This window comes from Pseudorca crassidens, chromosome 3 (assembly GCF_039906515.1).
Source record: "Pseudorca crassidens isolate mPseCra1 chromosome 3, mPseCra1.hap1, whole genome shotgun sequence".
NCBI classification, from domain to species: domain Eukaryota; kingdom Metazoa; phylum Chordata; class Mammalia; order Artiodactyla; family Delphinidae; genus Pseudorca; species Pseudorca crassidens.
In genome coordinates this window covers 137825216-137852582 of record NC_090298.1, presented here as the reverse complement: position 1 = coordinate 137852582, position 27367 = coordinate 137825216, and the positions used below count along the sequence as shown (strand labels likewise).

At 37.5% G+C, this 27367-nt stretch overlaps 1 protein-coding gene across 4 annotated transcripts in view; it reads left to right on the top strand.

Annotated features, from left to right (window-relative positions):
* Positions 1-27367, top strand: part of RNF130 (ring finger protein 130) — a 140715-nt gene that overhangs the window by 17804 nt on the left and 95544 nt on the right. For all 4 annotated transcript variants that reach the window (XM_067732622.1, XM_067732623.1, XM_067732621.1 and 1 more), the window contains exon 2: positions 11705-11899. In XM_067732622.1, the coding sequence (XP_067588723.1) occupies positions 11705-11899 (195 nt within the window). The remainder of the gene's footprint in view (positions 1-11704; positions 11900-27367) is intronic.

Sequence of the window (27367 nt, the reverse complement as noted above, 5' to 3'; positions counted from 1 at the left end):
AACTTTAAACTTCCTGTTCTCATTTGTTTTCTTATATGAATAGTCTCTCACCGTGTTATATTTTTTCTAATTGTCCTCAATAGGGACTGATTTCATGATTTTTTTTTCATGTTCTCTTACCTCCTTCCTCAGCAGTTTCACTTAAAGTCCTTCCTTCAGTCAGTGGTTAGTTAGCCTCTGGACAAATACTTCTCCTGTTAGTGTGAGTGACATTGTTCCTAGCCCGTAATTTTTTTTTTTCATGAGAATGAGTCATCTCTTTTAACTAACATCATTAATTCAAGGGATAACAGCAATATCACACACTTAGCTAGCACCTGTGAAATGTAAGAAATAGTGGGGAACTGTGTCAATAGAAATTTGCATGAAACAAGGACCATTGTTTTTGTGTATGGTGTAAGATAGTGGTCCAGTTTCATTCTTTTGCACGTGGCTGTCCAGTTTTCCCATCACTGTTTATTGAAGAGACTGTCCTTTCCCTATTGCATGTTCTTGGCCCCTTTGTAGGAAATTGATTGACCATATATGTGTGGGTTTGTTTCTGGAGACTATTCTGTTCCATTGATCTATGTGTCTGTTTTTATGCCAATATCATACTATTTTGATTACTGTAGTCCTGTAATATAGTTTGAAATCTGGAAGCATGATGCCTCTAGCTTTGTTCTTCTTTCTCAAGATTGCTTTGGCTATTTGGGGTATTTTGTGCTTCCATACAAATTGTAGGATTGTTTATTCAGTTTCTGTGAAAAATGTCATTGGACTTTTTGTAGGGGTTACACTGAATCTGTAGATTGCTTTGGGTAGAATGGACATTTTAACAATATTAATTCTTCCAGTCTGTGAGCACAGATTATTTTTCCATTTATTTGTGTCTTTTTCAGTTTCTTTTGTCAGTGTCTTATAGTTTTCATTGTACGGGTCTTCCACCTCCTTGGTTAAGTTTATTCCTAGGTATTTCATTCTTTTTAGATTTGATGTATTTATTTATTTATTTTTTATTGGCTGCGTTGGGTCTTCGTTGCTGCACGCAGGCTTTCTTTAGTTGCAGCGAGTGGGGGCATTGCAGTGCGAGGGCTTCTCACTGCCGTGGCTTCTCTTGTTGCAGAGCACAGGCTCTAGGCTCACAGGTTTCAGTAGTTGTGGCACGCGGGCTTCAGTATTTGTGACTTGCATGCTCTAGAGCACAGGCTCAGTAGTTGTGGTGCATGGGCTTAGTTGCTCTGCGGCATGTGGGATCTTCCTGGATCAGGGCTCGAACCCATGTCCCCTGCATTGGCCAGTGGACTCTTAACCACTGCACCACGGGGGAAGACCCTATTTCATTCTTTTTGATGTGATTGTAAATGCGATTGTTTTCTTAATTTATCTTTCTGATAGTCTGTTATCAGTATATAGAAACACAGCTGATTTACATATATTGATCTTGTATCCTGCAACTTTATGGAATTTGTTTATTAGTTCTAACAGTTTTTTTGGTGGAGTCTTTGGAGTTTTCTATATACAATATCATGTCATGTACAAATAGAGACAGTCTTACTTCTTCTTTTCAGATTTGGATGCCTTTTATTTCTTTTTCTTGTCTAATTGCACTGGCTAGGACTTCGAGTACTGTGTTGCATAAAAGTGGCAAGAGTGGGTATCCTTGTCTTTTTCCTGATCTTAGAGGAAAAGCTTTTAGGTTTTCACTGTTGAGTATGATGTTAGCTGTGGGCTTATCATTATGTTGAGGTACATTCCCTCTCTACCCATTTTACTTTGTTGAGAGTTTTTATCATAAATGGATGCTGAATTTTATCATATGCTTTTTCTGCATCTATGGCGATGATCATATGACTTTTATCCTTCTTTTTGTTAATGTGGTGTATCACATTGATTTGTGGATGTTGAACCATCCTTGTGGTGGGAGGAATACATGATGGATAGGAGCCAGCAGAAAAGAGAGCCTCAGAAATAGTTGTATTCAGTGTTATGATGCTTTTGTGGAATGGGGAGTGCTGTGGATAAAATAATTAGCACTTGTGTATGTGTACTATGATACCATGATTGTACAAGGACCTAGCAGTGATTTTTAGTTATTTTGATTTATAGCATCTCTTATGCATGAAGTATTTGTTACATCAGTTTTAATAGAAATTATTTCTGAACATGACTTTTCAAGTTAAGTGATTTGAGTTAGCCATCATTTAAAATTACTGTTAAGATGCTTTTTATTATGTCATGGAGAACATCCAACAGATATATGTAAGTTCTAAGGATGTAAAAAATAATCAAAATCCATTTGAGATCTACAGTAACTAAGTATAGAAGACAAACGATAATGGATAGCTATTGGCAATTAAACTTGCTGACAGTTCAGCTACGTATGACCCTTCTTGCAATGTTGATTGATATATCCAGCACTCTAGGTGTACAGAAGATATTATATTGTTTCCTTTTCCTTTAAAATTCTATATGAAAAGGTAGTGAAAAGTTTGTTTCTTCAGAATATATCCGAAGAGGTTAAAATTGGTGATTAATAGATCATATTTATTTTACTTCTTAAAAATATTAGATGCAAAAGTAAAAAGTAGGTAACATTTGAGAGCCTAGATAATTAAAATGTTTTGTTCAGCCTCTTCTCAACATGAGAAGCAGAAGACAATGGAATATTATCTTTAGTGTGCTAACAGAACAATAACAATCTAGACTTTTTACCCTAATTTATCATTCAAGAATGAGGGAAAGTGAAAGAAGTTTTCAGATGTGTAAAGACAAGTTTACCTGAAAAAGCAAGTTTACCCTTAAAGATCTTCATTGAAAGAAGTTCTAAAAGATGTAGAATAAGTGAGAAGGAGGAAACACAGAAGGGAAAATTGAGATGTGAGGAGTACTGTGATGGTTAATTTTATGTGTCACCTTCACGGGGCCACAGGGTTCCCAGGTATTTGGTCAAACATCATTCTGGGTGTTTCTGTGAGGGTATTTTTCGATGACATTAACACATAAATTGATAGATTGAATAAAGCAGATTAAAGCAGGTTGCCCTCCCTGTTGTGGGTGGACCTCATCCAGTCACTTGAAGGCCTGGATGAAACAGAAGGGCTGATTATCCTCCAAATAAGAGAGAATTCGTCTTGCCTGACTGCCTTCAAACTGGACATTGGCTTTTTCCTGCCTTCGGAGTTAAACTGAAACATCGTCGCGCCCTGGGTCTCGTGCCTGCCAGCCTTCGGACTGGAACTCCACCATCAATTCTCCAGCTTGCTGACTTACCCTGCAGATCTTGGGACTTGTCAGCCTCTGTAATTGCATGAGCCAGTTCCTTACAAAATAAATCTCTTTATACACACAGAAATATCTTACTGGTCTGTTTCTCTGGAGAACCCTGACTAATGTAAGGACTGACAAGCATCTGTAGGTAAAGTTTAACAAACATTGACTGTATGAAACATTGAGGGGATAATTAAAGTAAGGTGGAACTGCATAGTGGGCAGTTACACATACGATGAAAGGTGGTGGTTGGAGTCTCATTCTGAAGCGGGGGTGAATGGTCGTCTCCCCGGAGTACAGTCACGTCCTAATCCTTGGAACCTGTGAATGTGGAAACGTTATTTGGAAAAAAGGTCTTTGCAGATGTAATTAAATTAAAGATCTTTAGATGAGATCATCCTTGATTGCGTAGGTGTGTCCTAAATCCAATGATGAGTGTCTTTATAAGAGGCAGAAGTGAAGAGACAGACACAGAGGAGAAGGCCATGTGAAGACAGAAGCAGAGGTTGGAGTGATGCAGCCACAAGCCAAGGTCACCTGGAGCTCCAGAAGCCAAAAGAGGCAAGCAAGGATTCTCCACTAGGACCTTCAGAGGGAAGATGGCCCTGCCAACAACCTTGATTTAAGACTTCTGGCCTTCAGAACTGTGAGAGAATAAGTTTCTGTTGTTTAAACCACGAAGTTTATAGTACTTTGTTATGGCAGCCCTTTTAAGAGCCTTGTGTTATTAAGGAAGAAGATAGAGGCATTGATTAAATGTAAACTTTTTATCAGGTATGCATGTTAATTTTTTAAGGGTAACTTCTAAAAAATAGAACTTGAGTATGAAAAGAGGGTAATAAGAAAAGAGGGTAATAAAGAGGGTAATAAAGAAAATTTTATTTATTCATTCAGAAGTGGGGGTGGGGGTAGTATAAAGAAGCTTAGGGATAATAAGAACAAAGTAAAGTAATAGAAACAGATACAAATATGTCATATAACTTAAACAAACTAAACCTGGCAGTTGAGACTCCTTTTGCAGTCTAGTGAAAAAGAAAACTGTGGACTTCTTCTCAGGATAGTGATCAGTACAAAAGTAAATAGGATTAAAGGAAACCAAGTATACTGAAACACAGTATCAACGTATTTAAAATATTTGTGACATAGTAATAGATGTGATTATTAACATATCAAGTAACAAGCTCTTGGTGTGGGTTTAATAACTTTAATTACCAGTATTTTGAGATAACAAAAATTAATGTAGTTGCTATTGGTTACAGAATTACAGATGAAGAAAATGCTAAATGTCAGCGTTTAGTGAAAGTAAAGACGATTTCCCTGGCCTCCTGGATTCTACCCATGTATCCTTGTCAAGAACCCTTGCTTTAAATGTTAGTCTTCATATACTACCAAACGTAAGGTAGATAGCTAGTGGGAAGCAGCCGCATAGCACAGGGAGATCAGCTCGGTGCTTTGTGACCGCCTGGAGGGGTGGGATAGGGAGGGTGGGAGGGAGGGAGACACAAGAGGGAAGAGATATGGGAACATATGTATATGTATAACTGATTCACTTTGTTATAAAGCAGAAACTAACACACCATTGTAAAGCAATTATACTCCAATAAAGATATTAAAAAAAAAATGTTTGTCTTCAAGTGAAGCTCTCCACTCCTGAATAGCTACCACTCCCCTCGAAGGAGGGAGGCAAAGAATTGGCATCACAGCTGCCTCCCTGTGTCAAAGGACTTTTCCAAGAAGCTTTCTTCTTATGATTTGATCTTCTTGGTGGGTTTGAGTTGCCAAGGATCCTGATGGATTAAGAGAGCCCCTCAGCAGGGATAAAGCCCCAGTCTTGACCTTTGCCACTTGACTCACATGAGAAGTGTGAGTGCTCCAAGTAACAAATTCCTGCTTAGATTGATTACAGATAAGGAGGACATTAATCCTGTGTCAGAACTGGAAACTCCAAGGTAGGGCAGCTTTCAGGGTTCAGAGATTCAGCACTCAGCAGTGTTACCAAGGATCTTGTCCCTTTCAGTGTCCCTTTGTCATCATAGCTTTAACTTTATCCTAAGATTGTTCCCCTCTTTATCACAAAATGACTGCGAGCAACAACTGGAGTCACATGTTTCCTATTCACATCCTGTGGAAAACAGAGAAAAGGCCTCTCCTTCATATGTAATTTAACTTCTGTGTGCCTCATCTTAGATCGTCTGTCTACCTCCCTCCCCCCCTAAAGCTTGCTCTCAAGTAGGTGTCACTTAAAGCATGACTGTGTAGAGGTGATGCCCAAATTAAATTAGGTTTCTGTTTCTGGTTTTGGTTTGGGGTGGGTTTTTTTGGCAACTGATAGAATCCATTTGAAACCTCAAGGTGATCCCATGGCCTTGCCTGGAAGTGGGGCAAAGCTGCCAGGAAACAAATAAATTAGAAAGTGACTGTCCATTCACCTGCCTACAGGTGCTCTCCTATGCCTCCTTCTGTGTGAACCAGTAAAGACATTCAAGAATGTCTGTTAGCTCATCAAAGCAAGACCATCTCTTCCCTGCATTTAATTATCTGTATTCCTCTCCTGATTCTTAGCATTCTGATTTAGTTGTATATATTGGAAACTATGGATTTATAGAAGTAAAATTTGAAAAATAGTTTCTCAGAAAAGGGCTGATTGGCATGAAATGTTAGTGAGCATCGTTATTCCAGTAAAAAAAAGTCTGCCATCAACGTAGAGAGAATTCTAGCTCTGGAGAGTCTTAGACCTATGTCCAAGTGGTTTGAGTGTTCATGTGGAGGGAATGGAGTCAGTCAAGAAGACTAGGAAGGAGGGCTGTGAAGGAAGAGGAGGAAGAGGAAAGCCAGGAAGATGAGAGCCCTGAAAGCCAAGAGAGAAGAGTGCTCAGCTGGGACAGATGTTACTGCGAGGTCAGTTTGGAAGAGGATTAGGCATGTCCTGGGATTTAGCAACACCGAGGTTATTGGTGCCTTTTAATTAGAGCACTTTTAGTGGAGTGGCTGGATGCAGAGATTAAAATGTGATGAGGAATGGGGTGGATACTGAGGAGATGAGAATCACAGGTACAGGCAGCTCTTGAGAACAGTGGCAGTAAAATGGAGTCTTTTGAGATATCTTTCCTTCTTCTCCTTTATTTTTAAGATGGAAGAGACAAGCAGGTTTAAATGAGAGGAAAAAGAAAAAGAGGGAATGATCATTAATACAAGGTTCCTGAGAAATCAAGAAGGGCTAGGGTCCAGATCACTTTTGCAGGCCATTATGATAACAGATCCTAACAGAAAAAAAATATAACAGAAGTATGGGGTAGGGGGATTTTAAAAAGTATATACAAGGTTAAGAGAAAAAATTGAAACTTGCAAATAAGTTAGCAGAAAGTTAAAACAAAAGGAAGAGTAAACATTTTCAACTAGACTAAACAACTGATAAAGATAAGTAATAAAAAGAAATGAGATGTTAGATTTCAGTGAAAGTGTAGAAATAGTAAGAAAGTAAATTTATCTATGGAAGTGTGAAGGGATGAAAGCTAGATACTTAAGTCCAGTAGCTGAATGTATAAAATTAAGAAAATTGGGTGAAAAACAAACTTGTGGTTACCAAAAGGGAAAGGGCAGGAGGGAGAAATTTGGGATTAACAGATACACACTACTATATATAAAATAAACAACAGGGACCTACTGTATAGCACAGGGAACTATATTCAGCATCATTTAATAACCTATAATGGAAAACAATCTGAAAAAGGATATATATATGTATACATATACACACATACATACACGTACACACACACACACATATATAAAACTGAATCACTTTGCTGTACACCTGAAACTAGTACAATATTGTAAATCAGTTATACTTCAATTAAAAAAAAAGTTGGGAACAAAAATAAAGAATTGTATTTTTTCCTTTGAATCATAAAATTAAAATTTAACAAACGGAAAATAAAGACAAGGTAGAAGTAAGAAATCTAAAGATTAAAGAGATTATAATTAATGTGAAAACAGAAAAGCAAATAATCAGAACATACTGATAATGGAAACATCTAAATTTAGGGTAACTAGTTAGGCTCATTTTTATTTTTACTTCTTTTGTAGGAAACAACTGATAGAACATTACCCCTATCAGAACATTACCACATGAAACAGAGAGGTCTTTCGCACAGCTTTTTCTTTATATCAGGTCTTGCTTAATCTCCCTCTGTCGTTCTTCTCTTGCTCCCGTCATCAGGTAAGTTAAGTGTCTGCTGTATGCCAGAGATACTGGCAGAGATGCTAGATCTCATGCTTTAGGAGAGACTTAGAATAAACAGCCAGTTACTAATAAAGTGTGATAAATGCTAAAATAAATGGAATCTCAGGGTACCATGGAAACATGAATAAAACACCCAACTCAGCCTTAGGAGACTGGGAAGGCGTTCCAGAGAAGATATTTTAGCACAATCCTGAGGCTTAGGAGGTGGTCAGCAAAGGAGTGGTGGGACTGGCATTTAAGGTGGAGGAAACAAGACACGCAGCCTCTCAGAGCAAGTGTCACATTGGGGTACCTGTGCTGCGTGCCTAAGGAATCCAGCAACCATGCATCAGTGCCCTAGCCCCACAAGGCTCTTGCAAGTTCTCAGGGCGCAGAAGGAAACATCACCCACACAACAATGTGGACATCACTACTTAGCAGATGGAGTGTTTGCATTTTTAAGAAATGGTGTGAAATTATTAAGTGAAATTAATCAAAGTGGAGAACTTCCGGCTGCTCTGGGGTAGGGAAGAGAGATTTTATTTATTTATTATCCACTCAGAGAGCCCTTTAAATATTCATATATTTAATATCAGCCTTTCAATATATCATCTTATTTGATTTTCACAAGAGTTTGAGAGAGGCTCTTAATCTTTGTTCTGTGTTCTTGTGCTAGTCACTTGTACACCCGCCTCCTTTCTGCTTGAGCAGTTTTCAAGTGTCTTAGCCTCCAACTTCCACTAAACCTTGAACCATTATGTTGCTCTTTTCCTTTCCTAAATTTCTAAGCACTCTCTGTGTTGGCACTTTAAACTACCTAGCTGATATTTAATTTCTGTGACAGGCATGCCTCCTCAATACATTTAGTGGTTCTTTAACACTTAAGACCAAGATGTTTGGTTCTATTGTATTTCTCTTTGGTATTTAGTACGATGCTGAGCACTTAAGTTAGTATTCGTTGAGGTGAGGATTCCATAATTGTTCCTGTCCAGAATTGTTTGGTTCTTGTCAAGGAATAAATAAAAGTCTCGTAACTATTTCTGGACTCAACAGGAAAGGCCATACAGAAAAAAACTGAAGTTTTTCAGTGATGTAAAATTTTTTTCCAGATTTACTGAGGTATAATTGACAAATAAAATTGTAAAATACTTTAATATTTTATATCACCTATAATTTCACATTTTCATTATGACTTTTAATGAAAAAAATTTACTGGTTCATAGATCTTTTATGCCATACTACCATGTCTTCACTTAATAAATTGCTTCAAGTATAAACAACTGGTATTAAATTTTGCAGTAGTGCTACTTAATCACAATCAGTCATCAGTCCTCTTGGGAATTTGTTTTAGAGCTGTTGACATTATTTTCATTGTTCAAGTTATTTTTTGATTACAGAAAAGAATAGATAGATAAAATAAACGTACCATGGTACTGATTATGAAAACCCCTTATTTTCTTTTTCTGAATAACTACTTCCTTGAACAAGAACTGGAATTTCTTATTATTGCATATTATATTCTTACTGATACAAATGTTTTCAAAGACCTTTTGTGAATGATGATTTGGATAAATTTGGGGGAGCAGGAACATTCTTTTGCTCATACAGTCTGTTGTTGGCATTTGTTTTGATAATGCAGTTGTTCATAGAATCTGTTCTTAGTGGGTGGGCATTCCTTAAGAGAATTTTAAAGTTTTCCTTCAGTGTATTTGATTTTGCTCTGTTGTTGCTCCCCTCGGTGTCTTTTCAGTGTTAGACATTGTGACAATTAGTGAACTGCTGTTCTTCTAAGTTGACAATGATACTGTCAGAGCATCAGGGAGAAAGAATGAAACAGAGTGGTAGTTATTAGGAGCAAAGGGTATGGAGTGGAGGTGTGCTGCCGGGCTGTGGGTAGACGTCACACACATTTGTGTAGAACATCCCCATGGCACCAAGCTGGATCACTAGGACAAGATAGGATGGCACCCAGAAAACTAAGGGAAGGGAAGTTAATTTTTTCAGCACTCAAGGGTAGAAGAATTATTATAGACTTTTTCACATACGTAACTCTGGTAAGGTAAGAATTGTATTTCAATCTTTTTTTTTTTAATTGGAGTATAATTGATTGACAGTGTTGTGTTAGTTTCAGGTGTACAGCAAAGTGAATCTGTAATAGAAATACATGTATCCACTCTTTTTTAGATTTCTTTTCCCATATAGGCCATTACAGAGTATTGAGTAGAGTTTTTTGTGCTGTACAGTAGGTCCTTATTAGTTATCTGTCTTATATACAGTAGTGTGTATGTGTCAGTCCCAAATTGGAAGATTGGGATTGACACATACAGTCTTTATAAATTAGTAGAAATAGAAGATCAGAAAATTGAACCTGTGACAGTGCTCGACTAAGAAATCGTTGATCTAGAATTTGGACCCCAGGTCTTGCTGCTTCCATAACTGTGTTGTTTTCTCTTTACTGCACTGTGAATGAGTAAGAAATCATAGGGAGGACAGGATAAGTCACAGGAAAAATAGTGAATGTTTCACAGAAGACAAGCATACAGATCTCTTCAGATATTCTTGAAAATTTTCCCAAGACAGTGAGGTTATCATAACACATTGGCTAAACGCTTATATTTTTAAACAGCATAATTATCTGTGAAACAGATATTACTGAAAGTAAAGTCTGTTTCAGGATTTCAAAGTTTCATGATGCCTTGACTGTGTCTTTCAATAGTTGACTACTAAAATCATGACATAAGCTTTTTTCTGTCTGTTTAATTTGACTGAGAAAGGACTAAAGTTTCAGAGTGCAGAAACTGTTTAAGGAAAAGGATGAGTCATAGTCGTCGACAATATCAACCATGGCGAATTGTGAAATCATTTGTCTCCCACTTACTGTGTATTAGGAGACCCCTGGTAGCAAATATGCTCTCATTGCCATCCATCACCATGATAAGCAATGTGCTTCTGGGGTGTGCAATGCTAAGCACACCCTTTTGCTAAGCAATGTGCTTCTGGGGTGTAGAAAGCAAACATTTCCCCACTGGTGTTGTCTTTTTATACACTTTATTATTGATTAATATTTATTTAATATTTTCATTATTTATTTGCTTCTAGTGTTACCTTTTTGTGCTGTGTTCCTCTCCCTCCCTCCCTCTCAGCGCTCGAAGTACTGGTGACCGGCTCCAGGAAGGGCTTGGGCCCATTGTCCTCTGGCACTGCATACATACCTGCAGTCTTCAAAATAACATTTGTGACTTTTTTCCTCCTTCTGAACTGCCCTTCCCTTTTCATTTTAACCTGTTATAAATGCGAGAATGAGGAGTGGAAAGAGCAACCGGGACAGCTTTTTAAGATTTGCGAAGAGTGCCTGAGCTATGATTACCGTATTTGCAGGATCAGAAATTGATGAGCTTCAAGTACAAATTTAAATGTACTTGAAAAAACTGTCCCTCCAAATCTAGGACAATGACCATGTAATTTATTGTCCCAAGGGATAGTTTTGGTGTCTCTATGTATCTTGTTAGACAAGTGGATATAGTAAGTTAATATATGTATGCTAATGTGAAACTGTAGGGTAATATTTACCAGTAAATATAAATTAGAGGAATAACATCTTAATTCTAGTTTCATGTTATTTTAGCTAATTTAAACTTTCAAATACAGGCCTGAACTTTTCTAATTTCCTTTGACACTTACTGAGAAATTGGTTCAAGCATGCTTGAATTTCAACAAGACTGCTGGGTAACTGAACCAAAGTTTAGTTTGGCTTCCTCATTTACCCCAAGCAAAATCAGTCTCCTTGTGGTGATGGTGGGAGATGGGGATCAAGAGATGAGTAACTGCAGATGAATGAGCAAAAGTCAGGGTAGCTCAGTCACTTGGGTTTCTGGGGGGTTCTCTGTATTTGCGTTTTTTCCCTCCTCTCTTCACCAGCCTACGTTGGATATTATCAGTCTTTTATATTTTTGTCAATCTATAAAGTTAAACAGAATTTTTCACGGTTTTAATTTGCATTACAGGTAACATTTTAATGAAGCATCTCTCTCCCTGTGCAGATATAGATTCAGATTCATTGCATTGTCCTTTGTGGATGTATTTATAGCTCTGCTGGCAGTGAGCTGCTTGAAGTGCTGTAGAGCTGTATGGTATCCAGAGAATAGTTGAGCACTTTGATGAAGACTTGATTGATTTTATTTACTTGAGGAAAAAATTAATGTCTGTTTTCTTTTTCTTTTCTCATCTATTTAGTTGCTGATCATCTGGGCTGTGATCCTCAAACACGGTTCTTTGTCCCTCCTAACATCAAACAGTGGATTGCCTTGCTGCAGAGGGGAAATTGCACCTTTAAAGAGAAAATATCACGGGCTGCTTTCCACAATGCAGTTGCTGTAGTCATCTACAATAATAAATCCAAAGAGGAGCCAGTCACCATGACTCATCCAGGTAAACAAAAAAAGGAAACTGTAGACTTTGTTTTTCTTCTGAGAAATGATTGCTTTATAGGTAGGAATTCTACCTCTTGCTCAAACCATATCATTTCCAACATAATTCAATGATTATATTTATTTTTGGTATTGCCATTTCTTTGTTGAGATGCATGTCTTTTTTTCCTTTAGTTGAACTTTTTTCTTAAATAATGACCATAAAAGCCTGTAAAACTTGCACTTATTAAGTAACTGGCTGTGACTGAATCCTTAGTCATTTTACATTTTACTTGATAACTTTGAAAAATAATATATTAGATTTAGAATCATTCATCCAAGTTATGTCATGGATTCTTAAGGATTACCTGTTTGAGAAGGATGCTTTTTATCTTATCAGGATAAATGTTGAAACTGACTTAGTAAGTATTATAATTACAGTAGTAATATTTCTTCATTTCTTGTGGAAGCATTTAGGATATTTCTAATGTACCTGTTTTAATAACAATAGTTGCAGTTTATTGAGCACTGCTGTGTATATGGCAGGCACTATATGGCTATGAGCTTTTTTGGGTTTTAATAGAATTTATTTTTTAGAGCAATTTTATGTTCCCAGCAAAACCTGGGCTTTTTTCAGACTGGGTTTTTTCATTTAGTAATATGCATTTAGGTTTCCTCCGTGTCTTTTCATGACTTAATAGCTCATTTCTTTTGAGTGCTGAATAATATTCCATTGTCTGGATATACCACAGTTTATCGAGTCACCTACTGAAGGACATCTCGGTTGCTACCAGGTTTTGGCAATTATGAATAAAGCCACTATAAACATTTGTGTGCAGGTTTTTATGTGGTCATAAGTTTCCAGCTCCCCTGGATAAATACCAAGGAGCATGATTGCTGAGTTGTATGGTAAGAGGATGTTTAGTTTTGTAACGAACAGTCAAACTGTCTTCCAGAGTGGCTGTACCATTTTGTATTCCCACCAGCAGTGAATGAGAGTTCCTGTTGCTCCACATCCTCACCAGCATTTAGTGTTATCACTTTTTGTATCTTGGCCGTTGTAATAGGTTGTTTTAATTTATGTTTCTCTGATGACATGTGATGTAGAGGAGCCCCCTTTTTATATATTTTCATAGCCAATCCTCACCATAACCATGTATGGTACAGGTACTCTCCCACTTACAGACCAGGAGACTGAAGCAGGCAAGGGCCAGCAGAAGAGAGGCTTAGACAAAGGTTTTTTGATGGTCTTTCAGTTCACCAGTTCACTCTCTTAAAATTGAAACCTAGATAAACTTTCATTCTGCATTCATAAAAATTTTAAAGATTAATGACTTATTTAAAGAATTAACTTTTTTTTTTTTGGCTACGTTGGGTCTTCGTTGCTGCGTGCGGGCTTTCTCTAGTTGCAGCGAGCGGGGGCTGCTCCTTATTGCGGTTTGCGGGCTTCTCATTGTGGTGGCTTCTCTTGTTGTGGAGCACGGGCTCTAGGCGCACGAGCTTCAGTAGCTGTGGTTCACAGGCTCTAGAGCACAGGCTCAGTTGTAGCACATGGGCTTAGTTGCTCCACGGCATGTGGGATCTTCCCGGACCAGGGCTCGAACCCGTGTCCCCTGCAGGAGGATTCTTAACCACTGTGCCACCCAGGAAGCCCGAGAATTAACATTTTAATCATGTAGTTAATATTCACATAATCGATTTCAGACAGTTATCTTGCAAAGATCTCACCCTAATTGAGGGTCATTGATACTTTTGTGTGTATCTTGATAGGATAATGCAGACAGATTTAAATTTTATTGCTCTGACTTGTTTTCTTCCCTTCAAATTAAGAACTAAAAATTTTTTTTTGTAATTGCAAAAGTAACACATGCTCATTGTAGAAAAACTGAAACTAAAGAAAAGTTATAAAGAATAAAATAGAAAGAACGTGTGATTTTCACTATCCAGAGATCACTTTTCATTTCTTCAGGGAAACCAAAAGGAAATTAAGGGTCAGTCTGATTTTGCAGGACATCATGTGTGGGAACACTGAATTCAAGACTGGTTTTTCAAACTTTCAGTTACCAGGGGTAAGGTGGGGGGATAAATTGGAAGATTGGGATTGACATATACACACTACTATATATAAAATAGATAACTAATAAGGACTTACTGTGTGGCACAGGGAACTCTACTTAATACTCTGTAATGGCCTATATGGGAAAAGAATCTAAAAAAGAGTGGATATATGTATATGTATAACTGATTCACTTTGCTGTACACCTGAAACTAACACAACATTGTAAATCAACTATACTCCAATAAAAGTTTTTTTAAAAAAAGACTGGTTTTTCTGCTTAGGTCTCAGAGCAGGTGACAGTTTGCTCTCCTCAGCTGCCTTAGAGGTAAGAAAAACTTTGAAATTTTGGACCTTATCGATTTCTTCTTACTGAAAACATGAAAAATGAATAGGGAGAAATTCAGCTGAGCAGATTGTGTTTTTCTTCCTCTGTGATGTTATTTTACATACACAGAACCACAGAGAAGTAGCGAGAATGAGAGTCTTTTAAGTATAAGAAGATCTGGGGATTATTAGAGAGGGAATTGAATTTTTTTTAATTATTTTTGTTTAAAAAAGGAGGGAATTCTCTATAAATTAACATGGATTTCCCATCTGTGTTCCTTGAAATGTTAGTGTATCCAGATATGTTCCATAGATGACCCATGGAGAAAAAAGGTAAATGATAAAATAAGTTTTGGAAAATGCTTGAAAAGTATTCCACTATTATCCTAATAAACATAATGAGGTCTCTGAGAAGTCTTAAAGACTTGTTTTAATTGATGAACCTATGGTTTCCTAAATTTATTTGACCATGTAACTTTTATCACATTTTAGTATACAACAACAAAAATAAGGAAATTTAGGGATAGAGTTTGAGGATATATTCTTAGGAAATGGAACTTTTGTAAGGCAAATGGAATGTAAGAGCAATAGGAAATGGCTTTATGTTGTAATTAGATACACAGAAAATTAGAAAGAATAATATGAGACGGTGACTTGATAACAATACTTTGGAGAGAAATTTAGCACCATCTGATACGTTAAAGAACTCACACATTGTGATCCAGTAATTTCACATCTAGATACGTGCTCTGGAATACTCTTCAAAGTTTGATGTGCGTGTGGATCCCCTGGAAATTTTGTTAAAATACAGATTCTGATTCAGTAGGTCTGGGGTATAGCCTGAGATTCTGTATTTTTAATAAGTTTCCAGGTGAGGCTAATGCCACTGGCCCACAGATCTTGCTTTGAGAAATAGGTAAAGACAAGAAAACTAGGTTTTAGTCTCAGATTTTTCACTGACCTCCTCTGTGATGTAGGCCACGTTGCCTACTGTGTGGGAAGACCTTTTTCGTCTCTAAATCTATTTCTCTGGAAGGCCATGAATCCCTATTATGTAGGATGACAACATAGAAAATCTTTATGCTCTGAGAACCACTTGTTTTCCTGGCTCATTAATGTGTCACTGCTTCTCTCTCCCTCCATAGAGCCCCTTCTTTTCCTGTTTCTACATGAGGTTCAAGGACCCTTCCATCAGAGTCACTAGATTCCCCCAGTGACCTATAACTCCACATCTCAAGGGGTAGACCCAAAGATCCATGCTTTAGTCCTCCCTTGCTCTCATGTCAATTCTATCCACCCTTCATTTAAGAAAAAAAACCTTTGTGCTATGCGTTGTGACATGAACTAATACGAAATGGTAAGAGTTGAAAAAAAGACCCCTGGTCACACCCTCAGTGAGTTTACTATCCAAGGCCCCTGCAGTCTTCACGGTGTCTTTTTGTACCTCTTGACAGTACTGTCCTTTTGCTTTTATGTTGTCATCATTTGCATACTAGACTGGCAGTAGAGAGAAGACTGCGGGTTTCTTTAAGTTAAAGTTTGTGTCTTATCTTTCTATTCTCTGCAGTGGGCAGCAGAATACCTTGAACAAAATAAGTATGTGCTACATTGAAATGATTTCATGAAGACATTTAGCTTTGTTAAGGTTTCTTTCCATTTAAGGATATATTTTATAACTAATTTTTAAATTTCACATTGTTAAGTATAGGTATTTCATTTTCTTGCCTTGTTGATGATGTTTCAGGAGCTTGTTCATGTTTGTTCTAATGAATGCCCTTCATCTGGTGACTGAAGGACATCTTTTCTGGCGTAGTGTCCATGACATCACTGACAGGAAGACCGCTCAATTTGTGGTTTTATTTGTTACCTCTAGTTGGCAGAATAAGTTCTTTGTAGTGAACAGATATGTGGCAGTGTAAAGGGGGAAGTTATGGGCTCTTGGATAGTTTAAAATAATGCACATTAAAATAATACACATTTGTCTGAAAGTTAAGGATTTATTTTCCTGGTTTTTAAAAATTGATATAGACTTTACTGTTTAACAGTCATAAATTGTGTCAGATCATTGTCAAATTGGAGATCTCTTTTATAGTTTTATTTGTATGTCTGTAAGAATCTGTGGACATTTTTTTCATTGTTAATGGGAAGATGAAGTAATTTAGATAAACATGTAACCAAATAATAATGTTGCTTTTCTATCTTTATGTCAGTTAGCAGTATCAAATGCTGCTTAGTGTTTCTTTGGCTGGTTGAATAGAATTAGTTAAATAGCTCTTCACCTTTTTCCCATCATATTCTCTTTTAAAAAAAAAAGTATATAGCTCTATATTTATTATCTAGCAATGAATAGAAAAAAAACACTTTGTAAAATATAGAATAAATCACTTTGTGAATAGTAAAAATTCACACTTTATGAAAACAAAGATAAATCACAAACATATTGCAAAATATCTTTAAATATCCATAATTTGGGGCCACTTGGTGTCAATCTGTTATTTTATTCTAAAGCCCATCAAGAAAATGGGCTTTTAATAATATATATTATTAATATATAATAATACATTATAATATCAATATAATAGTCATACTATTGTTTTAACTGTTTAAAGTTTTTAGGTTCTAATTGAATATGGATTTAATTACCTCAGAAAAGGTTGAGCTTGCATTAAATGTACTGCTATAGCAGGAAACAGAGTCTTAATTGTATCTTTTGGCCTGAGTTTGCATATATCTCTTCTGTATCTTCCATATGATCCATCTACTTTTTCAAAAATTCATAATTATCAAGAAAAATCTGACACTGAAACATATAGGCAGTAGCTTTTAAAAAATAACAGCTTTTTGGGCTTCCCTGGTGGCGCAGTGGTTGAGAGTCCTCCTGCCGATGCAGGGGACACGGGTTCGTTCCCCGGTCTGGGAAGATCCCACATGCCGTGGAGCGGCTGGGCCCATGAGCCATGGCTGCTGAGCCTGCACGTCCGGAGCCTGTGCTCCGCAGCGGGAGAGGCCGCAACAGTGAGAGGCCCGTGTACCCCCCAAAAAATAAATAAATAAAAATAACAGCTTTTTAAAAAAATGACTGCTGATGATTCTGTTTAAAAACATTTCTTATAAGCTCTAAATTTGTCCTTTATTTCTCTGGAAATGGAGCGCCCCTCCCTCTGCCAGATACTTAAGACAACTTATCTTCTAGCCTTCCTGTCTAACACGGACATTGCAGGCTCAGCATCCTGAGTAAATTGTTTGGACTCATCACTTAATTTGCCTTTTTTAAATTAATTAATTTATTTATTGGCTGAGTTTGGTCTTTGTTGCTGCGTGGGCTTTCTCTAGTTGCGGCGAGTGGGGGCTATTCTTCATTGTGGTGCGTGGACTGCTCATTGTAGTGGCTTCTCTTGCTGTGGAGCACAGGCTCTAGGCTTGCGGGCTTCAGTAGTTGTGGCTCACGGGCTTAGTTGCTCCGCGGCATGTGGGATCTTCCTGGACCAGGGCTCGAACCTGTGGTCCCCTGCATTGGCAGGCAGATTCTTAACCACTGCGCCACCAGGGAAGCCCCTTGATTTGCCTTTTTATCTTGCCTGTGCTTATCCTTTCCTCTCCAGCAACAGAAGAGGAAGAAGCTAAAATAATGTAAAGGATCTGCGTGGGGTTTAGAATACTGGCTTAGAAATCAGGTCCATAGGTTACAGGACAAAAGACATTTTTTACTTGGTTGCTTTTCGTATGATGATGACCTGGATTTACAGTTGCAAGCTCAGAATTAGTCCCACAGGCACAGCTGCTAAGGAAGATGATGCAGCCTGGCTGCATGTGTCAGAGGTCTGGTGAGGCTACTTACCCCTTAATTGATGCCTTACAGTGCTCCTCAATTCAGGTTTTTCAGGGGGTGGGATGTGAGTCATATCGGGGCAGGATAATTCTTTGCTCTGCAGAACTGTCCTTTGTATTTACAGAATGTTTAGCCTCCCAGGCCCATTCCTACTAAATGCCAGAGGCACCCCTCCATGTTTGTAACAGTATAAAATCCCCCAGAGTTTCTAGACAGTCTCTCCCTAGGAGGGCTTTTCTACCTACTGTCAAATTCTAAGTCTGCAGAGCCTTTAGAGGAGGAATGAAAAGAGATCCTTTGTTGGTGAGGGTAATGGCAACAGAAAAACTGATGAAGGGAAAAGTGATAGGCTTTTATATTTACTCACATATAAGCATTTCTGGTGTTCTTTTTTTCTTTCTACAGTTACAAGTTCCATCTGGTGTCATTTCCCTTTCAATATAGATAATTTTTTTAATCATTTCTTGCAGTGCAGATCTGCTGTGATGAATTCTCTCATCATTCATTTACCTGAAAGTGTCTTTTTTTGCCATCATTTTTCAAGGACTTCAGATACAGAATTCTGGATTTCAGCACTTTAAAAGTGTTGTTTGTTTTCTAGCCTCCTTTTTTTCTGATGAGTTGTTCCCTTTTATAGAATGACTCTTTCTAAAAATAAACCTTTTAGAACAGATTTACATTTACAGAAAAATTGCAAAGATAGTACAAATAATTCACATAGACCCTGCACCCAGTTTCTCTTATAATTAACATCTTACTTTAGTATGGTACATTTGTTATACTTAATGAACCAATATTGGTACATTATTATTAACTAAAGGCCATACTTTATTGAGATTTCTTTAGTTTTTATCTAATGTCCTTTTTTAGTTCCAGGATCCCATCCAGGATATCACATTACATTTGGTCATCATGTCTCCTTAGGCTCCTCTTGGTTATGACAGTTTTTTGAGGACTACTGTTCAGGTATTTTGTAGAATGTCCTTCAGTGGGATTTGTTTGTTTTTCTTATGATTAGACTGAGGATATGGGTTTGGGGAGGAAGACCACAGAGGTAAAGTGTCATTCTCATCATATCATATCATGTACTACCAATATGAGTGATCACTGTTGATGTTGACCTTGACCACCTGGCTGTTTGTCAGGCTTCTCCACTATAAAGTTTCTCTTTTAGGACTTCTTTAGTGGTCCAGTGGTTAAGAATCCGCCTTCCAGTGCAGGGGATGCAGATTCAATCCCTGGTCGGGAAGCTAAGATCCCACATGCCGTGGGGCAACTAAGCCCACACGCCGCAACTACTGAGCCCACACGCCACAACTAGAGAGCCTCTGTGCTGCAACTACAGAGCCCACGGGCTCTGGAGGCCGCATGCCACAACTAGAGAAAAGCCTGCATGCCACAACGAAAAGATCCTGTGTGCTACAACTAAGACCTGATGCAGCCAAAACAAATTATAATAATAAAATAAATAAATAAATAAAGTTTCTCTTTTCTCTCTTCCATGCAACACTCTTCAGGAGGTCATTGTGCACAGCCCACACTTAAGGAGTGGGGAGTTAGACTTCCCCTCCTTAGGGTAAAGTATTACATATTTACTTGGAATTATTTCATCTGGATGATTCATCTCTTCTCTATAATTTATTCAGTCATTTATATGTATCAATATGGACTCATGGATATTTATTTTATACTTTGTATTGTAATACAGTGTTACTTATTTTTTTGATCAAATTATTTCAGCTTTGGCCATTGAGAGTTCTTTCAGTTGACTCCTGTGTCCTTTGACATGTTGCCATTACCATGGGTGTCGGTTTTTTGTTTGTTTTGCTTTTTTGAGGACTTCCTTCTTTTCTGGTTCTGTAAGATGCTCCAGGATCATCTTGTGTATATTTCCTGTCCCAGTCCTAGAATCAGCCATTTCTCTGAGGAACCCTAGTTTCCATTTATTGGAGAATGATATTAGAAACCAGGCTCTGGGTATTAAGTGTACTTGTTACTACTAAGGTTCTGTTGCTTCTGGGCCTTCCCAGTTGACAGAGCAAGGAAATATATGTGTGTATACTAATAACCTGTATATGCACATATGTATAAATATTTCTACATATAACCATTTGCATCTATATTAAGCTAAGAATAAGTTCATACTTAGGTCTCCAACTCTAATCCATTACATTCTAATCCATTACATTACATAGATCATTCTAATTTTCTCTCTTTGCTTACCTGTAAACTCCCACTCCAAAAGCGAGAAACCTGGCTGACACCAACCACCATCCATTTTCTTAATTGTTCAGTTCACAGAGCTCTCAGACTTAGAAGTTCTTAAACATAAGTAACATATTGTAAGGCCTTTGGAGTGCTGGTGCTTGGTGTGAAAGCTAATGTAAATTACTTTCTTCTCAACTTAAATCTTCCCTGGCTGGAATGCCTAACTGTGTACTTAACTTTTCTTTCTCCACTCATTAAAAATTTTTTATCAAGAACTTGTATCTAATCAAACTTATAAGCTTTTATACAGCAAAGGAAACCATAAACAAAATGAAAAGACAACCTATAGACTGGGAGAAAATATTTGCAAGTGGTTCAACTGACAAGGGCTTAATTTCCAAAATATACAAACAGCTCATATAGCTCAATATCAAAAAACAAACAACCCAATCGAAAAATGGGCAGAAGACCTAAAGGGACATTTCTCCAGAAAAGACATACAGATGGCCACTAGGCACATGAGAAGATGCTCATCATCACTAATTATTAGAGAAATGCAAATCAAAACTACAATGAGGTACCACTTCACACTGGTCAGATGGCCATCATTAAAAAGTTTACAAATAATAAATGCTGGAGAGGGTGTGGAGAAAAGGGAACCTCTTACACTGTTGGTGGGAATGTAAATTGGTGCAGCCACTATGGAAAACAGTATGGAGGTTCCTCAAAAAACTAAAAATAGAGTTGCCATATGATCCAGCAAACCCCACTCCTGAGCATATATAAAGACAAAACTATAATTCAAAAAGATACATGCACCCCTATGTTCATAGCAGCACTATTCACAATAGCCAAGATATGGAAACAACCTAAATTTCCATCAATAGATGAATGGATAAAGAAGATGTGGTATATATATATACAATGGAATATTACTTGGCCATAAAAAAGAATGAAATAATGCCATTTGTAGCAACACTGATGGATCTAGAGATTAATATACTAAGGGAAGTAAGTCAGAAAGAGAAAGACAAATACCATATGATATCACTTACATGTGTAATCTAAAATGTGCCACAAATGAACATATCTATGAAACAGAGACAGAGAACAGACTTGTGGTTGCCAAGGGGGAGGGGGTATGGAGGAGGGAAGGATTGGGAGTTTGGGATTAGTAGATGCAAACTGTTATATACAGGATGGATAAACAACAAGGTCCTACTACTGTATAGCACCGGGAACTATATTCAGTATCCTGTGATAAACCATAATGGAAAAGAATATGAAAAAGAATATGTGTACATATAGCTGAATCACTTTGCTATACAGCAGAAATTAACACAACATTTTAAATCAACTATACTTCAATAAAATTTTTTTAAATTGAAAAAAACTTATAAGAAAACATAAATATAAGTATCTTAACTTGAAAATGACACAAAACTAGGTGGATCTTGGAACGTATAACAACAAAAAGGAAGTATTTATTAGGTCAGCCTGCAAATGGGTTTAAAAAAAGTTAGTAACAAGGTTTTGTGGAGACGCGGCTTAAGTTAACAGTTCAAGTGGAGGACAGCTGGGAACCTTCAATCATGTAAGCTCAGCATATGCTAACATGTGCCATGGCTGCTAAAAAATATATTGAAGGCTTGGCCTGTATCCTTGTGAACATAATATTCAGATGAAGGAAGACATTAGTCTCATACTGCTCTTGATATTGGAAGTATTCATTCTTTGTTGAAAGAATTGAAAAAGACATTGAAAAATGATGTCCAAAAAAAGAACAGGATGGAAAAAGTCTATAAACGTGTTTTATCAAACACAGTTTGGAATTTGAGCATCAAAATGAATAATGATAGTATTTTAGACCATTAAGTAAAAAAAAAAACAAATAGTAACTATGACTTCATACTGATCTAAAAAGTAAAATAAATTGAAAGTTTGATGAGGAATGGAATACTTACCTGGTCTCGAAATACCTCCCTACAGAATATTTAATAATTACTAGGGGAAAAAGAGTAACTTCACAGTGGAAATGCCTGGAGGACATCTCTTTTACAAAATGATCAAAGTGAATGTCACCAGTAATGGGATATATCAAAACTGCGCCACCTGGGAGTATTCACTGAAAAGAGCACAGCATCACTTCTGTGATGTTACTGCCAGAGGTATATGACCTGAGTCTAGCCACAAGGAAACACCAGATAAATCCAGAATGAGGGACATTATACAAAATAACTGGGCTGTAGACTTCAAAAGTGTCAAGGTCGTGAACATCAAGCAAAGTCTGAGAGACTATTCCAGACTGATGGAGACTAATGAGACATGACAGTTAAATGCAATACATGGCTCTCATCTGGGCCGCTATAAAGGACATTATTGGGAAATTGAGTAAATTGAATGGACTCTTAGATTAGTAATGTATCAGTGTTAATTTCTTGATTTTGATGGTTGTACTCTGTTTATAAATGGTTTTTTGTTTGTAGAATACACACTAAATATTTGGGGGTAATGTGGCGGCATGCTGGTAACTTACTCTTGAATGGTTTGGGGGAAAGGTTTTTGTATGATATTTCTAACTTGTAAATGTTAGATTCTTTAAAAAATCTTTTAAAAAAGAATAATTTGGGACTTTGTGAATAATTAGTATGGAGAAAAGATTGAGGTAGAGCCCCAGGGAAGATGATGTCTTTGACTATCAGAAGGACTGTTGTGTAGAAGAGGAATTTTCATTGATTCTAGAAGGTGTTTCTTATATTTGATGGCATCTTACAGTTTATTGACAGGATACAGTGATGATGCGCCTTACAGTTGATGGTATTTTACACCATCAGTAAATGAAATACAGTTTATTCAGTGGTGCTTCCAAGAGCCATGAATGGGCACTTAGGAATCAAGATTTTAGTTATAAAAAAGACCTTTCTAATACTTAAAACTACCCATGGATAGAACCAGTTACCTACAAAGAGTCAGTGATTTATAGGGTGTTACTGTATTATGTTGAAGATGACCCCTAAGAGCTCTTCTATCTAAAAGATTTGATGACTCTCTTAGTGTCTGGTGATGTCTTCCTAATTACTTTCCTACCTTTCTGCCTCTCTACATTGAAGGAAGAAAGTGGCTTTCTTTTCCATGCTGGTCTTTGCTCCTGAGATCTTTTCTTTTTTATGATGTAGAGATTACCTGATGAACGCATATAGGCAGGAGATAGTATAAGAAAAGAAACTGACATTTGAGTGCTGGGCATTGAGCCTTTGCTCCACTTGTGTGAGGTTGAAGAACTTCCTACTCAAGGAATAAAAGAACAAGGATTCAGTAGACCCTTGTTCTTTTTGAGGTCAAACTACAGTTGAGGATCATCAGGAATTATCAAGCAACTCTGGAATCGCTCAGTGGCTCACACATGGAGCTCCTGTATGTCAGCCTCGGGGCAGGAGGTTTAGGTTCAAACTTCAGCACAATTTCAAGTTAGTCAGTGTTGTGAACCTTGTGGGCATCAGCTGTATACCCATGGTGCTGGCATTTTCTTGAATCAGTACAGCTGCTCTCAAACCAGTGCACTTCCACAATGACAAAACTTCACCTTTCATTCTCTTGCTCCATACCCTGTGTCCCTCCTTTATCACAGTCATTCACTTCCCTGCCTGTCACTTCTCAGAGGCCTTGACTCCTGACAGACTTACCCACACATGGTCCTGCAATCATCCTGGCCAACTTCAGACCTTGTGGAGAGTGAACACCCAAACCTAAAATTCTTTCCTCAGATCCTTTGACCATTCCACCTCACCAAGAACCTAGGCCTCATTATTTCCTGGAATTTTTATATTCTGGAGTCTCAACTCCAGTGTCCTATTCTCTGACTGTTGCTTCTTTTTCTCTCCCTCTCCTGTCATTTGGGTTTGTTGAAGCTTCCTGTTCCTTGGGCTCTCTCTCTGTTTTCTCCCACTTATCCTCCTCCACACTTCACACTTACATTCTACTTAGATCACAAGCCACTATTTCAGTCACTTTGACAGCTTCATTTGGTTAAGAAGTGTCTACCATCACATGACTATCAGTTACCTTTAGGTCCATTTGCCTCCCAAAATGCCCTGAGTGTCAAGGAGTTTGAATTTTATTTAGTTGATGGAAGGGACACATGAAAGTCTTTGAACAGAGGAATGACATGACAGATGTGTTTTAGAAAAACCACTGACAAATCTCAGTAGGAGATATATAATTGATACAACCTGTCATCCACATTGATCAGAATTACTGCTGTATTCATTTCATAATAGAATGTAACATCTTTTTTTCTCCCTTGAATTCTTTAAGGGGTCAGTGAAGACACAAGTGAATATACTACGTTTGAATAAGTGAAAGTATTGTAGATTAACATCTGAGAAGGACTTAAGTCAGTGGAAGTGAGAGTTAAGAGAAGCCCTCAGATCATAAGTGAGCAGATTCATTGAGGCACAAGCACACAGGGCTCAGCCAGTCTGTGCAATGTGACTGGTAGGTTAGTACAGAAAATCCCTGACCTACACCTACCTTTTCCTTCAGCAGCAGCCATTCTAGACCTTTAAAGAAATTTTAATCTCTTTCACTTACAATATATGGTGTTCTACTTTACATATAAAGAGGTCATTGAATTCTGTAGGAATAACTGATGCCACTATCAGAAGTTATAAAAGTATCATTGCAGACACTTAATGTGGGAATGCAGCATTCCCCTGAGCTATTTTTTATGGGAAATTTCCTAAAATTATTTAAGAGCTTTAAAATTCCTTAAAACATTGGCAGCTGATTTGAACTTAACAAACAAGTTCATCTATTAAGGCATAAAACCTCTGCTAAATGGGATTTTGCAGGTAAGCTTATAGTACAAAAGTGAAAGAGCTTATAGTAAAAGCACTTTCTCCACTTGTGGCCTAGTGCCTCAAACAGTTCATTTGCTCTTTTCCTGTATCTGCCTTTCTAGAGTTAAAGTATCAGCTGCCCGACTGAATTGGGCTTGCCCTGAGAGTCATTCTCAGGAGCGGGGTGACGAAGACAGTTGAGGGGAGAGGATGGTGATTTCTGATACTCCCCAACTGCGGGGACTCCCTGAGGTGAAGCTCAAATCCTCTTGGAAGCCAGGAGGATTGTGTTGGTCAGCAGATACCTGAGTGTTTCCCAAGGTGGTGGGAGAAATTAGAATAGGAGTTCCAAAATATTGTGGTGGGGGCTTTGTGGTTTCCTCCAAAGAATGCCTTCCTCTGCTTTCCATGAGTAATAATAATACAAGTAGAATAAGCTCAGTAAGCTGTAGCATTTATTGAGCATCGGCCATGAAGCCTGCAGGTAATATCATTTTTTGAAAGAAGAAACTGAAGTTCAGAGAGGTTAAGTATCATGCTGGAATTTGAACTTAGACATCCTGACTTCAGAGCCCAAAGGAGGTTAATTCTGAGGTTCATTTTTTGGCCCCTGAAAATGGATTTTGTAGTCAGGATTATAGCAGCATTACCATATTTTTCCACTTACCCTTTTTTCCCATTAAAAAATAGAAGTGCTAAGTGTTGCGGGGAGGGGGACTCTTTTTTACAGAAAAAATGCCAACCCAGAAGTTCTGTTTATTTAGTAGGAAAAAAAGATAAGTAGAAAAATACTGAGTACAGAACCACTTTACAAAATGTAGAAGAAATCATAGTGTTAGAAAAATCACCATTTTGCAAACACTATTATAGTAACTGATTCAGGTGGGCATTAGTGGGTGCTCAGAGCATTGAATGAAAGATTATTATTAGCCAAGTGATAAAATTCACCTTCATCAATAAAGGTAAAACCCGACATATGCTTCCTGATGTAGCATACTAGAAGGACATAACGTCACCTGTGTAGCATTCCTACCAAAAATGTTTACTTTGGAGATCTAATCATGAGGAAACAATCAGACAGATCCAGGTTGAGGGACATTTTTAAAACATATTGCCTGGACTCATCAAAAAAGTTAATGTCGTGAATGACCAAAAGGGACTGAGGAACCTGTTTTAGATCAGAAGAGACTAACAAGAAGAGACAACTATGCACAGTACCCACATCCTGATTAGGTACTGGGTACTCAACTAACCTAAACAGTTCTCAGAGTCATTATTAGAATCAAGTATTTTGAATGTGGACAGTATGTTGCAGAACAACGTCATATCAGAGTTCAGTTTCTTGAGTATGATAAATGAACTGTGTCCTTGTTCTTAGGAGATAATACTGAAGTATTTAAGAAGGAAATGTCATGACGTTTGCAACTTATTCTCAATTGGTTCAGCAAAAATAAATACACACAGAAAAGGTGAAGTGTTACCAGTTGACAGATCTAATATAAAGTGCATGAGTGTTCATATAGTATTGAAATTATACTGTCGGCTTGAAAATTCTCAAAAGAAGAATAGAATTGTTTATTAAAGTAGCCATACTCAAGCAGAGGAAACAGATTCACATTAAAGAATAACAATGGAGAAAGTTTTCAATAAAATAGGTGAAATCAGGTATCGCAACTAGGTTTTTACTTAATCGGCATCTCTGGCAAATTAATCCTGGCTGCTGGGCATGTTGAAATGCATGGGATTCTGAGGCCATATTCATGATTTATTAGTATTGTTTGTCAAGGGCTTCAGATGTGAGAGTGGTGATGAATGTTCCAAATATTTGTCATCTTTCCTTGAATGTTCACATCATTACAGTCTAACTAGTTCTTAACTCTTTATCAGTCACTACTTGATCTAACCATAATTTTATCCTGAGCTTACATATTCTCTGGCATTAATATCCTCCCCCCACCCCACCCCACCCCAGAAGCTGAGCCAAGGCTTCACAGTCTTTAAAAGTGAAGTGTCTGAGCCAATCCTTAAATTAAGTTCTTTGAGCCCAGATCACCTTTTATGGGTGGGGAATGAGGAAGTCTGTGAACCTCTTCTGAAATTAGAAGGGGGTGCCCTACCATCAGATTCCCTAAGGGATTTACGACCTAAAATGGTTGAGACTAATGCCTTTGCTGGTATTCTGATGATCTGCTGTAATTATTTTTCACTTTGTTTGACCAGCAGTGTTTTAGT